This window comes from Thermobia domestica, chromosome 4 (assembly GCF_964235325.1).
Source record: "Thermobia domestica chromosome 4, izTheDome1.hap1.1, whole genome shotgun sequence".
In the NCBI taxonomy this organism is placed as follows: Eukaryota; Metazoa; Arthropoda; class Insecta; order Zygentoma; family Lepismatidae; genus Thermobia; species Thermobia domestica.
The window spans coordinates 207,583,442-207,598,915 of NC_137457.1; the positions used below are offsets into that span (position 1 = coordinate 207,583,442).

At 35.5% G+C, this 15,474-nt stretch overlaps 1 protein-coding gene across 5 annotated transcripts in view; it reads left to right on the forward strand.

The window, feature by feature from the left end:
* LOC145683431 (uncharacterized) overlaps positions 1 to 15,474 on the forward strand; it is a 479,291-nt gene that overhangs the window by 366,760 nt on the left and 97,057 nt on the right. For all 5 annotated transcript variants that reach the window (XM_081754766.1, XM_081754764.1, XM_081754762.1 and 2 more), the window contains one exon: positions 932 to 982. In XM_081754766.1, the coding sequence (XP_081610892.1) occupies positions 932 to 982 (51 nt within the window). The remainder of the gene's footprint in view (positions 1 to 931; positions 983 to 15,474) is intronic.

The window sequence follows — 15,474 nt, forward strand, 5'->3', positions numbered from 1 at the left end:
ATTAAATCAACCAAAATTATGTGTAAAGTACGAATATTTTGGTACTGATCCTAGAATGTACTGCATATTTGATGCGAAGATATCGGAAATATAGGAATCAGGGACTTTTCAAGTTAGTTCACCTATCTTCTTGCTTTTGATTCGAGCTTCTTCAAGGACATGAATCTTGATCTTCATCTTCTAGTTCAAATATATTCTTTTCTTATATTCCGTTCAAGAGATTTCAACATGATCTTACACTACGACTAAAATCAATTCGCTGTGAGTTTATACAAAAACATGGAGTTTTATGTAATTACAGTAGCTTCTCCGCATATCTCCCATTGTAAATTTCTATTAATAACGAGTTCTTTCTAGATTTTTTGATGTCCATAACTTGTCCGGCTCTATAAAATAACAATGATAATATGGGAATTCTGAACATTTTATATTTGTATACCTTGTCATTTATTATCCTTTTCCAAACATACCATCAGACATTCGGAAATCTCGCAGTGCTATTTGCAACTGAGAAAGCAAGCTCAAAACATGCAGATGAAGTGTAATAAAATTTAAAATAGAGCTGCCCTCTCTGTCTCTCTCCTCCAGCCTTTCAAGCGTTGAAGGTTTGCTGCATTATGTGAAATGGAAAATAATAATAGTATAAATAGTTTTTGCTTTTATAAGTTAAGTATATTTATTCGGCCTCTGGAGAAGACAAACTAACGTTGTTTCTTTCTCGAACAAATATTCTTATTCTTATTTCATAACATTCCCAAATTATTTATTTTCATAGATATTTCTAAATATTAGTTTCTCTTTACTAATGTTCAAAAATTGATATTATCCCTCAGTTTATAAATATTCTTGTTTGATTTCCTAATTGTCTCGTCTTACGTCTTACACTTTCGAAATCAAGTTGTAATTAGTGTGTCACTTTTCTATGTTACAGTGTCATTGTCAGAAGCCTTGAAGGCAGCGAAAAGTAAAAACGCTCCGAAAGGTAAGTAAAGAAAAATAAAAACGTTCCACCAATTAGGTTGGTTATATATTTTATAACAGGTAGTCTTTAGTATAATCTTAATGGATAAAAATTAGTATACCGATATCAGATTTTACTTTCTTAATTAATTTGAAAATTTTGCTTCTTATAAATTTTATTATTTAACAGCTTTCCTAATTAATCATACGAATTGAATGAAAAAGAGATTTTTTTCTATTAACTGTCTTATATTTTTTTAAATTCAAAACTTTGTCACGAAACACTTGGAAATATCAGAGTGATAGCTGGAAGTGAAACTATAGATATATAAATAACAACAAAAACTATTTTATCTCGTCTGTAACATAAATTACGCTATAACGAATGGCTGTCTGGGGAAAACATAAAACGTTATAGTTTTACTCATGTTTATTATTGTCACAGAATTATTATTCTGTAAGGTAACAATCGTGAAATCTTAATCAAATATTGTTTCCAGTATTGTCCAACTGCGTTCAACGTAGGACCGAGAATATATTTAAGAGTAACACACTATTCACGAAAAAAGTAATAAATCATTTTTCGATTTCCACCCACGGTAATTCAACATTTGAGATAGTATTCAAGACAGGCTCATACGGCTGGTAGGAACACGTGAAATTTGTTGACAACTATTAGCAAGCAAGATTTATAATTTCCTGACGGACTTAAATGTATAAAATATAGTATAGAAATACGAAATACCTCACAAATTAAGGTGGGGTTATCGAATTAGTCAAATTATGTATAAGCTATGGTTAGCCTTATAACCATAACTTAAAGTAAAGTGTCTAAGGTAAGCACAGCAGTTTTAGACTACCCTAAGCTATCTTAACCCACCAGCAATTAAAATAAGACTATTAAGCATTAAGGTAAAACATCTTTAAACAAAATGTTTATTGTAAACATTATATTCATATATCGACATTTGAAATCATTATGATCCACTGAATAAAGTTACTCGTAGGATACATACAACTGCCAGACATTAAACTGAGGTTTATGAAATGTTGTCCAAGGATATATGTAATTCCTGATAGAAAACCTTTTTAAATATTCATACACTCTTTATATAACATGTTATCATTGTATCTTATATGTAATAAGTGATAGAAAACATTTTTAAATATTCATACATTATTCATATAAAGTTGTTATAAAGACAGCAGGAAAAACAGTATGTAACTCTGCAAATATAAGAATATGTTAAAAAATATAAAATAAAGAAATAGGACAGCAATTTGGTTCATATTTTGATTTTTTAATATTTTAGAAACTAAACAGTTAAAGACCCGGAGTACTGGTTTCTCTATTTACTTTTTGTGCGAGAAAACTTCAGAAATATGGCCAGTTTTGAAGTTTTGTTAATGCTAGTATTATACGATGGGTACACTGAATTCATCTTTGGATAATCTTAAGAATATTCTAACAATAGAACATCAGAAATGTAGAAATACATTGTTTCGATACAAATAAGAAATAATCTGTATTCTTGACAGTAAAATTGATCGATTTATAGAAAATTACAGTTGCTTGAAGGTTCATAGTTACGTTATTAAATCAGCTGAAAAACTTATTGAATTTCAATTAGTGAACCTCAGAAATTCCATTTCAGTCTAATTATTATCAAGGCGACACAGTGAATAATGATCGTTCAATGAGTCAAACTCCGAATATTTTTACATTTTTGGCGATTTGATATTAGATGAAAGAAACGGAGGCTTACCTAAATCTCTTTATGATATATATCTTGCTCGAAGAAACGAAACTGAACTTAATGATCTTCAATACAAAGAAGACAATAACTTTGGTCTATTAAGTTTACGAATTATGAAAAGTGCAAATAACAAAAAAGTCGTTATACAGAAGACAATAAGCTGTGGAATTGGTGGTACTAACACGATAACACGTAATGATCATTCAACAATTGATAAAAGTAATTTAGCATTTATAGTGTATTCTACATTCACTTTAGACCATCTAAAAGTGATTGGGAAACTTAAAGAAGGACTTTGTGAATCAGGAGAATTGAAATATTACTGAACCTTGACACAATAGCGCTATGTCGAAAGTTTAGAGCAAATTTGTAGTGTTACACGTTAAAACTTAATACAGATTTGAAAGCAATGTAATATCACCTAGATATGATAATTTCCTTCGTAATAGAAACATTAGAATAAGAGGGTATTTTAATTGAACAGACTACAATCCAAGATGTTCACGAAATATGGCAGAATCAATTGATATGTCTCTGACATGATATATCTCATTTAAGGGATAATTTTAGACGACCAAAGGGAATTCCAACACGTTTCGCGAGAAACTACTATGGCCCGAAAAGATCACGAGTCTAACTTAGATCTAGTATTATACTTCCAATCCAAGAATGTGACTTTGAAAGCACTCTTTTTGATTTTGCACATAATATTAAAGCGTGAATAAGAAGTAGGTAGACAGGAAGATCATATGTGCACAAGGAAATAGACAAGCTATTTGTCCAAACCGTTAACTCGACCAGATGCTTGGTGTTTCTGTTTGCGACTAGGCCACAATTGTTCACTTGAAACTTCAGTATTCATAACGTCAAACAAGTGGTGTCAACAAGAAACAAGTGGTGGCAAAACACATCATTTCATACTACGAAAATGAAGCAGATAAAAGTATGTTTTCATTATTTTACACTATTTCATTATTGGAGACAAAGCTATTGCATAAAGCACGATATACCGAGTGATCTCCAGGTTCGAGGCTACCCAGCAGAGAAGTTACCGAAAACAAACTGGTCTTCCAGCAAAGAAATCAGGACCGAAGATGATGGCAAAAGTGCAGTAGTTGTTTCAAAGGGATACGTCGATGTCTGCTCGCCGTGCTGCACAGAAATTGAAGCTGAGTCAGTCAACTTTGCAGTTTATAAAGCAGAATAAATTACGAATTAAGGCTAAGGAAAGAAAATTGCCCAAGTACATCAACGATTGGGAGAAGCGTATAAAGTCAGTTTGGCGTTACGTTTACCAAAAATCCCTATTCAAAGCCGTTCTAGTGAATGACGAAACCTAAGTGCCTTGGAAGCCAGATGAAGTTGCAGGAACAAAGCACTTCTATGCCTCGGAAGCTGCTGCGCTACGATACAAAGATGCAGAGCAAGTTCTTCTAGAAAATATTTGTGTGGCAAGTAATAGACATCTAGAGAACAGTTTCAGAGCCCTATATATCTGAAGGCACCATCAACGTGAATGTGTACCTCTCAAAATGTTTGAAGAAGAGATTGTTTCCTTGCACTTCCGGAGGCCGAAGGAACAACGTTTTGGTTTGGCCGGATCTTGCTATGTCGAACTATGGCAAGAATGTTGTCGAGTTTCCGACTAACTTACCCTAAGCGCAGATCATAGAAGCATTTTGGGCCCTATGTAAACAGATTAATGCTCAACGTCCCCACAGAGCCAAAATCTTCGCGACTTTAGGCAGATTTGGAAATCTCTCAGATTGAGATGTTTTTTTGAAACTGATTTTCGAAATGGAAGAATACATAAGAATGAGGACTCCGTACAAAACAATTTAAATAAGGTTTGCGTTTCGGATGACTTTGCATCCAATTTCACTCAAATTATGTATACCCCTCAGCATCAGGTCGAATCCTGTAGTTGGCAGGACTACATTAAACTAGAAAGAAAATATGAAATATATAAATAGATAACTATAACATTCTTCTCATTATTTAAACATGGACTCTTAAAGTTGTCTCTCATCATCACAGGAACAAAACATATAATCACATACGAGTATTTCTAACATTTCTTATATCCATATAGTGCGTGGAGTTAGCGTAAAAATATTTCACTTCTGGCTACCAGTCTGCAATTTTACACAGTTCTTATATGTATACCAAAGAACAAAAAACCGAAGGGAGACACTCGATCCAATGTCCAGAACTCGTGTGATGACGTCATCAAAATGGCGGACATCACGATTCAAAAAATAAGCCATATCTCCGTTATTTATGGACCGATTTTCTTCAAACTAGGCTTAGTTTAAAGAAAATTAAATTTACAATAAAACATGTCACCAAAATATTTCTTCTAAAATTAACCGTTTCGGAGTTATTTAAGAATTTAATAAATTAATGAGTATTTATTGAAGAAATATACAAAATAACTCCGAACCCTTAGTTTTAGACGAAACACTTATGTAACGTGTTATGATTTTAATTTCATTACCTTTAAAATGAGCTATTAAGGAAGAAAATCGGTCCATAAATAACTGAGATATCACATATAACGTGTTAATTACATTATTAAGATGGCAGTAACGACTTCTAACAGTGTAGTTTGCACAACAGGATTCGACCTGATGCTGAGGGGTATACATAATTTGAGTGAAATTGGGTGCAAAGTCATCCGAAACGCAAACCTTATTTAAATTGTTTTGTACGGAGTCCTCATTCTCATGTATTCTTCCATTTCGAAAATCAGTTTCAAAAAAACATCTCAATCTTTATAGATTTTCCAGTTTTCCAGTTTCCAAATGAACGTTCAGCCAGCGATCCCCGAAATCAAATCCTTCTCTGTATGAGAGATGCAAATCTGTGTGGAATTCATTAGAAGAGGGAAGAAATCTCGCTAACAATTTAGGCACTCTTTTTCTGGTGGGGAAAAGGAGAATGATAATGTGGGAGAAATTTCTCCGAAGTACCTGGAGGGATGGTCACCTCTTGCCCAGGAGGGTAACTACAATTTATAAGTTACCAAGAGGTAGCCAAGAGAATAAGCTATTTCTCTAGCAGAAAATCAGTAAACAAAACGTTGGTCTCTACTGTGTTAGTTAAGTTTTATTTGGAAGAACCGTCTGCTAAAAACTACTGTCAAGTAATCAGACAAAAAACGTAGCTAATATTAAAAAATGTCCGAAATATGTGATATTTGTGAAACATAAGAGATAGAGAGAGAGAGAGAGAGAATTACACTTGCACATAATAGTGTTCCTCGGTTATAATTCTAAACAAAGGAACGCTTTCCGTTAGGTTTCTTAGATGAGTGGTTAGCGTACTGGACTTGTACATATAGTTTTACGGGTTCGAGTACCCGCAAAGCACATTGTTTTTAGCAACATTTATTCTGAGCATCCCACAAGTTCTGTTAAGACTAATTCTAAGCAAAACTGTTTTTCTTTTACTTGCAATATTGCAAATTTGACTTCAAATCTTACAATGTTAATTCCACTCATTGTCCTACGTCAGATTATGATTAAAGTTTGCACAGCGACGGCAATCCGATGGTACTATAATATTTGATTCTTACTGTGATATGTTCAAATATAGTGCGGAAAGGTAACTAAGAAACAAAGTTTGTTAACTCGTACGATGCACCACGGACGCCTGGAGGAATTTCACACGAATTTAGCATACGTATATATTACCAAGGAAAAATTTGTGAAGTGGTAAGACACAAATAGCATCTCTGGGAGCAGGGGATAACCAGGGGAAGGATACGGGGAGTTTGAACTTCAAACTTTGTAAAAATATTTATAAGAATTGAGGTAAGGTTTTGTTGCACTTTCTGTCCTGAGAATAGTTCCGAGACAAATGGATTAAAAATCCACAAATTACGAGAGGGCACGTTTATAACAAATACCTCAAAATGCCAAATCGGTATTGAATTAAGATTATAATCAGTAATAAGTCTGTGAAGCTACAACACTTGAATAGCTTAGGCTTGTTTAAGGAATTGGAATAAATAAAGAGGAAAAAGTGAGACCATGGCTTCCCACAGTGGGGGTCGAATTTGCCCCCACTCTGGATTTGCAAAAGAATTTCAGTTCTGTCTACATACGTGTCAAAACACATTAGATTTAGTTACATACTATAGTATTGAACGTATTCACTTTAGTTATGCAATGTGCTTAAATAATTGTAGTTTTGCATTAAGTATTGCAGGCAGCTATGGCACAATGATAGAGCAATCACCTCTTTTAAGTGGGGTCCCTAGTTCGATCCCATCTCTCGCCAAGTGGTCTCTGTAGTAGACAAACACGGTGTGGTAGTTGTTTTGGGTTCTCCTATTTACTCTCACCCCTTTGATTCCATCATTTCATTATTTTCATCATCACTATCTCCCTTAGCCTACTCGGCATAATCGTGGGACGTAAACCTGAAAGATTTCATTTTACATTAAGTATTATGTGATTCAAGGTCTGTGCATTCGCAACTTAGGTTACGCCACGTTTCTCAAAAAAGCACTTTTAGTGCCCGTACTTCCTACTTCATGTCTCCGTTGAGTTTCATGAGAGAGGAATGTGCATCCCAGTAAAACCAAGTGAAATTTCACTACTCAAATTGCAAAAAGGATAAAATAATAGATATTCAAAGGTGGGACTGCTGCGTGGAAAGCAAAGAGTTTTCCAATACGCCATTACGACACTCCGCGACACATTTAATTTATATTCGTTATATTTTGATAAAAATAGGGTACTACTTTCCCACAAATATAATCACATGACTTGTTGCCTCCAAATTGCAATTCACGTGGAAACATATAATATTTTTTCTCATGTTCAAGAACAATGTCAGAAACGATTAGAAAAAAAGAGAGACCCACACCCAGAATCGAACCTAGCACCTTCGGAACTTAAGACAGCCACAATAACCACAGGACTACGAAGCAACTAATTCGTAGCGTTTTTATTCAATTATTTCCACCAATTATTTCCAACTACAAAATTATCTATCACACGTAACAAAGAGTGAAGGATCATTTTGTTTTGGGGCACTTACATTCATAACATGTAATGCAATCACCTTGTTAGCTATTTTATCATGCTATACACGTGTTCTGTTAGAAGACGGAATTCTGCTGCAAGAGAAAATACGAAACAGTAGTAAAAAACAGAATAATCATCAATCACAATATCCAAATCACGATGAAAAAGGTTCATAATATAGCAACGAAGTTACTCACAACTCATGTGTATAGTGTAATGGTTAAACCACGTGAATCCTGTTCGGCGCACTCCGGTTCGAATCTACAGTAGTTTAGCTTAAATTTTTCATCAACAAAAAGACATCATTTTTGAAAATAGCTGCAACGTAATGTAGAAATCCATTAGTTCCATCCAGAAAAATAACAATGCAGGATTCAGAAGTGTCCTATTCAACAGCGATAGTGTGCAAGCCGATTTCAATTACCAGGTACTTCAAACATCTTACACATCTGACAAGGAGAAGGCTGACATTGGTAAGTGAACTTCTGGCCAGTTTTTGCGAGGTGGTAGTGCACATTTAGAGAGTTAAAATTACAAACTGGGAGAGTGCAATGGCCACAAATAACCGAGAAAAACCATCTTAAAGTTTTCTTCTCGCCGCATATATCGTAAGACGCACAAACTTCATAAGTGACGGCATGGTAAATTGAGAACCTGAGGGTCAAGTGTAAAGGGCCCCGGGTTCGGTTCCCATTCGAGTCAAACTTTTATTTTCGTTTTTTGCTTCAAGCAATAAGGTAGCCATTTGTAACTATATGTATAATATTAATACACCATATGTTTATAATGTATTAAAACAATAGAAATTTTGAACCACTTGTAAAATCTTTCAATGTTCCATTTTAACTACCAAGAAAATTTAATCTATTCCGTAAATAGACTGATATCATGAGTTATACTATGGTTACGACAGTCATTGCCTAATAAATATTCTTGACGCTTCGTGTCCACATCTGTTGACAATGTGCAAATTACAAAGGGGTTGTGGGGAAAATCCCCTTTGCTAATACTGGATGTTGCTATATCCAAAGAAGATTTTCCCCTCATTCCCCTTGTAATTCGCACACTGTCAACAGATGCAGACACGAAGCTTCAAGAACATTTTTACACAACCACTGAGGTAACAATAAAATCTACGGAAGAGATTAAATTTTGTTCCTAGTTAACATTGAACATTGAAAGATTTTACAAATGATTGAAAATTTGTATTCTTTTAATACATTATAAACATATGGTGAATTAATATTTTACTTATAGTTGCAAATGACTACTTTATTGGTTGAAGCATAAAACGAAAATAAGACTTTGATACGAATAGGAATCGAACCCGTGTCCCTTTGCACTTGAGTATCAGGTTCTTTTTACTCTGCCACACAGTCACTTGATAAGTTTGCGCGTCTTATGATATATGCGGCAAGTAGAAACTTTAAGACGTTTTTTCTCGGTTATTTTTGACCATTGCGCTCTCCCAGTTTGTAATATTAACTCTTTATATGTGCACTACCACCTCGCAAAAAATGACCCGAAGTTCATTACTTACCCGAAGTTCAGACTTACCAAAGTCTGCCTTCTCCTTGTGAGTGAACTATTATTTGCCTCCTGTCCAGTGATCTCACCAATAAAGTGAAAATTGCATAAAATGAGCAAAGGCAAACAGTACTTTCACGTCATTTATTTGTCCATGATTTCTTTGTAGAAAAGTTATTGAACAGTTGGCTGTAAACTATATTACTCAATCATATAGTTTGAAATAATTTGATCAGTCCGTCATTGTAGTAAATTTGCGTTGCGAACGTGTAAGGGATTGTGGTACATTTTGTATTAACAAGTTGGTTTCCAACATTCGTCAATGTTCGCATTATGCATGTATGTAAGTGCAGTAAATGAAATATATATATTGCACTCTTGTAGCCGTTTCCAGGTCTTTTTCAGGGTAGATTTCAATTCCTGTAACGTCGGATTCGTAAAATAAGCCCTCACACACACACACACACACACACATACATATATATATATACTCTTGCTGCCCAGTACCTGGTTATACCACTGCTTCAAATCTGAGTGCAAAATAACCACAAGAAAATACAACTGGTATACGGTTTGAGCAATCTACAATTGTCAGAGAAGACATAATTATTGTTTGAGTATAAGAAAACAACAAATCTGCCTCGGCAGTTCGGCTAAGTCATTACCTCTAGGTTTGAAACACTGCCCAAATGCCCTTGATGAAACGAGCGTAGTACAGAAGGTTGTTCGCTTTATATCCGACCATTTTGACAGGTACTCACCAATAGATATACCGCGCTGCCACAGCCCATCATGTTCTATTGGATCCCTAGCATTGCGGACTACCGCAAGACATCTCCGTTTTCACTGCAAATACATCTGGCGCAGCACAAGCATGGGAACTCTGTCCCACTCCTTCCCACAAAAATTTCATAGATCATCCAGGGAGAGCAGACTGCTATGTTGAAGACGTCATTTCAACACTCCAAATGCGCATAAATTCATTAGGCTGGTACCTGGGCTCTTTATAGAAATGTCTCCAAACTGAATGACACGAATTCCTGAGTCCCGCTATTTTCTAATAGAATGTAGTAATATTCTGGTAGTATGACTCAAAGTCTTGTTCATATGGTTCCTCACCTGGTCCGCGTCCATTCCATACAGTTGAGGGATGACTCTCCGGAAGATAGGTGTCCTAATGGAGCCTTGGAAGTATCTGGCATTCACCTTTATGTTTTTGTTCACCTTACGTATCATTAACTTAGCCTCATATCCGAATCCCGTAAGGACCGCAAAGAAAAGAAGAAAACTTTCTCTGCGCGGACGAACAGTTCGGATGCACCCTTTGCTGTCCATATCCCAGCATGTGATTGCCCAAGTGTAACCACTAGCAGTAAGATGGACAAGAGATTCATCAATTGTGACGACTTTCTTCCATTCGGAACCTGTCAGGTATTTGTTCATACAGTTCGTCTTCCGTTCGGCAATGTAACGCGCTAGAAGGTGGTATACATGGGCCTTCCGCACACACTTCAACTCAAGTCGCGTCGGAATTGTTTTGTTCACAGTTGACGGTGTGAGGTGAAATTCTTCACCCATATCACGTTGAGTTAGGGAATTGTCTTGGCACGCCAATAGACGGATCCCGCTTAACAGTATGGGTGCCACTCTGCTTGCAGCCCTCCTCTTGATGGTTTTCGTGGGTGCATGTTTAGCAAGGGGTTCTTGTTGTGTGTAACAAGCCTCAATAGCTTTCGCAGTAGTCTCCTCGACTGTTAACTCTATTCTCCCGACACATTTTCAAAATACGTATGCACAAAAACATGGAAAAGGGCAATAACATAACTCTCCCAACATCGGTTGCTTTTCGTCGCCATTTGATAACTCTCATCACCAACAATCACGCACCTATAAGGTCAAACACAGTAGTACTCTCACCAGCAGACACATACGGTAGTTCCAGCATGAAACGCAGGTAGCAACACCACATCACAAATTGTTGGACGTAAAGAAAACAATCTTCTGTGTTTAAAATAAGAGTAATGTTATGTATTCACAAACAGCTTTGTGAATTCGTGAATCCTGTATATTTCCATGGATTTCACAAAGAAAAGCGTAAGCTAACGTGAAGTACTCTAGGTTGCATTTCATTCTGCTTCAGTATAAAACCACTCATTGGTTTAGAGGATGCCGGTGACAATGGCCGGGTAGTCTCAGGCGTATAATAATAATAATAATCATAATAATAATAATAATACCAATAACAATTTTTTTTGTCTTCGGGCGCCTTTTCGTAGTACCATACCGTATAATATTTGAATAATTGTCTACTCAATACATTATTAAATAGTTCATCTCAGCAGTAGAAATATATGACAGGGAAATCATTTGCAGCAGTTGTTATTTTTACTATTATGCATTTCCATATCAATATAGTTTTTTCCGTCAATCAACTTTATTCTCTGATCACCCTAACTTGCACTATTTAACAACAAAGGCGACGTGAAATTTAAAAAAACTTTATTAAAAATAATAACTACAATATTATGAGATATTCTGAACATTTGTATAAATATCATATGCTATACATATTGAAAGAAATGTTACGAAATACGTACTTGTTTTCAGTTGATTTTCCGTTGTTTTCAGTTTGTGTACAGACGTCGGGAGATTTAATGTTTACTTTCTACAGATGAAAAGACTAACAAAGACGTTTCATACGTACCCTACTTAGTAATGTGTCTACCGCCCATCGTTGTCCAAAACGTCTTGCAGTCACTGACGAATGTTGCCAACTAGCCTGCTGCATATTTTGGGGCGACGTCGCAGCGATTCCCAAACGTCAAACACGTATTCTACCAATGCCGCCCTTCATGGTCTTTGAGCTGGATCTAGTGGCGTAACTACGTTTTATGGGTCCCCTGAGAGACAATACCCAGGGCCCCACGACTTAATGTAATTTTTTGTGGAATGATAGATAACATAATAAATAGCCATACTTCCCTGTATTTGTGAATAATGAGCTAGATGCGTGCAACTACTAGGCTTAAATATTCATAAGTGAAAACCACTTTGCTATACATATAATTTATTCAATAAGCTTCACAATGAAATTATGGACTTTCCTCTTTGCAGTCAGTGACGTCATTCGTCATGAAGAGTAGTAGGAATTAATTGAGTGGTTTCCTTCTTGCTTTCCTGTGAGCAAAACCCTTTACTAAGCCCCTTACATTCATTTTTCAGCTTCGTCCGCATTTATTGAAAGCAGTGCTGGATTACTTAAGCTATTATGGCCCATTGTGCATCTCGCATAGTTTTATATTAATTTCAATTTTGAGGACAATCTCTCCGCAGAACTAACACAGACAGGGAGCGTCAAAAACAATAAATACGCGGTAATAAGCTCTGAAAAGCTAGTTGCCAATGACTAATATTTCACAATTAAAAGTCTTGTAAATGAAGCATAATTCTGAACACTTATTTCAGATTTCAGCTGTTTCACAAAGCAAATTACTTCCTTCGGAAACGAAGAACCAATATCACAAGTGTAAGATGTTTGAAGAATCTGTGCCCTTCTTAGAATTTCATCATAAGGGAGATGAATTATATGGGCAGAAAAAAGGGAACTTTGGATACTGTATCACGCAAAGATGTACAACGACAATTGAACTGTTAATTTAATATATCAAATAGTTTAATATAGATGTTCATTCTAAAGTTTGATTCAATATTTTTCGTCGAAGAAAAAGATAAGAACGTATAAAAGCCAACCGAACCAAATATCCTTTTTTTTTTTTTTTTTTTTTTGCGGTGCTTGACCAACACGTCAAGCTTCCCAAACTTTGTCGAAAAGAGAGGAGGGTGGAGGAACATTGCCGACTAATACATAACTGAAAATCATATTGATTCGACCTATTAGGAGGCTAGGATAAAGGGCCCCTTGGAAGTGTCTGGCCCCCCATTGCGGGGTTTCGCGCCATAGTAGTTACGATACTGCCTGGATCCCAATCTCTAACCATTATCGCCCAAAGGATTTCAATTTGGTTGAGGTCAGGTATTTTGATGCCCACTGCAAAACTTCGATTTCTGGATGTTGTAATAACCAATTAGTAGTGTGATGAACAGTATGCACCCTGGAATTGTCATGAGCACGAAATGTGTTTACTTCTTCTCGGGGATATATTGCCCTAAAATATGAAGTAAATGTGTTTCCAGGATTCATGTATATTCCTCGACATTCATCCTTGGAGTTGTCACGATCAATTCTCCAACTCCATATGAAATTATCCAGACCCAAACAGACACGGATATTCTTTCTTGTCTATGTTGTTGCAAAACATGTCCAGAGGATAATCTTGTTTCACCTTATTGCAATTCGAAAAGCGAATCACTTTCGTGCGTGCAGAATACTTTTTCCTCAATCCAAAAACATTTTTTTCAGTAATCCTGTTGGTTTCCTACGTGTTCCTGGGCGAATTCTAATCTTACACGGTGACGATCATCCATCGACACCTGCTCCGAAGGAAAAAAATCACTGCTATTAGGGAAGTTGGTCTCATTTGCATTGAATGTTGAGATGCTGTATTACAAGACCGGAAAGTGTATGAGAACATGGACATTTTTAGACGTTGCTGTGAAACGAGTGTGCACACTCCTCATGGGAGTCGTTTTTTATCTTTACAAATTCAATCTTGTAATTTGCTACTAGAAAACGGTCTATTACTATTGAACGGCACTGCTTTCTTTAATGGCCAGGGTTTTCAAAATTGAAACTTGACGGCCGAAAGGCAAGACGAAGTTGAACGAAGTCAATGAAGGTGTGAGATATTGTAGGCGTAAAATAATTGAATACATGTTTCGTGCATTTCAGGAAAAATGGTTGAGTGAAGCACAGAGCTCTCCAAACCATTGATCACGAAAAATCAAAATTGCTAATATTACTGCGTCAGAATTATACTTCAGTCTAGAATTTCTGTCGCATGTCTTTAGAAATTACATAAATGATAATAACACTCTTTCTTATGATCAAAATTGTCACGTGTTTTCTTGGAAATATGCAGGAGACATATTTCCAAGAAAAAATCAATAACAAAATTCAATAAAAAGTTAAGAAATAAGTAAATTAGATTATAAAAAGTACTATTCGAAACTTTGATCGCCAAACTCCATGTTCGTAAACGTGGCAAACGCCAAGCAAAATTTGGAAACAAAGAAGGAATTTCATTCTCTATTAAAAATATAACGTAAATCTTTCATAATGTTAGTTACTGTACATATAACACATCAATAGCAATCACAGGTTAAAGATTTTACACGTAAACAAAAGATTAAATAAAAATAACACATAAAATATGCGAACGATAAGGTATTTTCACTCAATGGTTACCTTATATATGTCTACCACGTCACTCTGTGTTAAGTTGCTTTCGTAGAGCAGTCGGTGAAGGCGTGTTCGTTGGATGTTCAACTCTTTCTACGATCGTCAGTTCAAATCCCATACCCAACTATACCTTATTTCTTCTTTTCTTTTATTTTTCTCTTTTTTAGAAAAGCTTGATTCTGTCAATTCGTTAAACAATGTTTTGTTCTAATAGTGTTCCTTAGTATAATTCTCTTCATTCAGGTTTTTTTTTAATATTTCCAAATAATTCAAAATTATGTCCTTAAAGAAAGTTACAATTGTCAAGAATTTTATAAGAGACGTGGGTCCTCTAGGGTTCATCCGTTTCATCCATTTTTGCATTCCATCATTATCATGCATCCCATTATTACAGTCTCCCTTAGCCTTACAGTATAATCGTGGGACATTAAACCTAAAGAAAATATGAAATATATAAATAGATAACTATAACATTCTTCTCATTATTTAAACATGGACTCTTAAAGTTGTCTCTCATCATCACAGGAACAAAACATATAATCACATACGAGTATTTCTAACATTTCTTATATCTTTAGACTCCATATAGTGCGTGGAGTTAGCGTAAAAATATTTCACTTCTGGCTACCAGTCTGCAATTTTACAGTTCTTATATGTATACCAAAGAACAAAAAACCGCCGGGAGAAACTCGATCCAATGTCCAGAACTCGTGTGATGACGTCATCAAAATGGCGGACATCACGATTCAAAAAATAAGCCATATCTCCGTTATTTATGGACCGATTTTCTTCAAACTAGGCTTAGTTTAAAGAAAATTAAATTTACAATAAAACA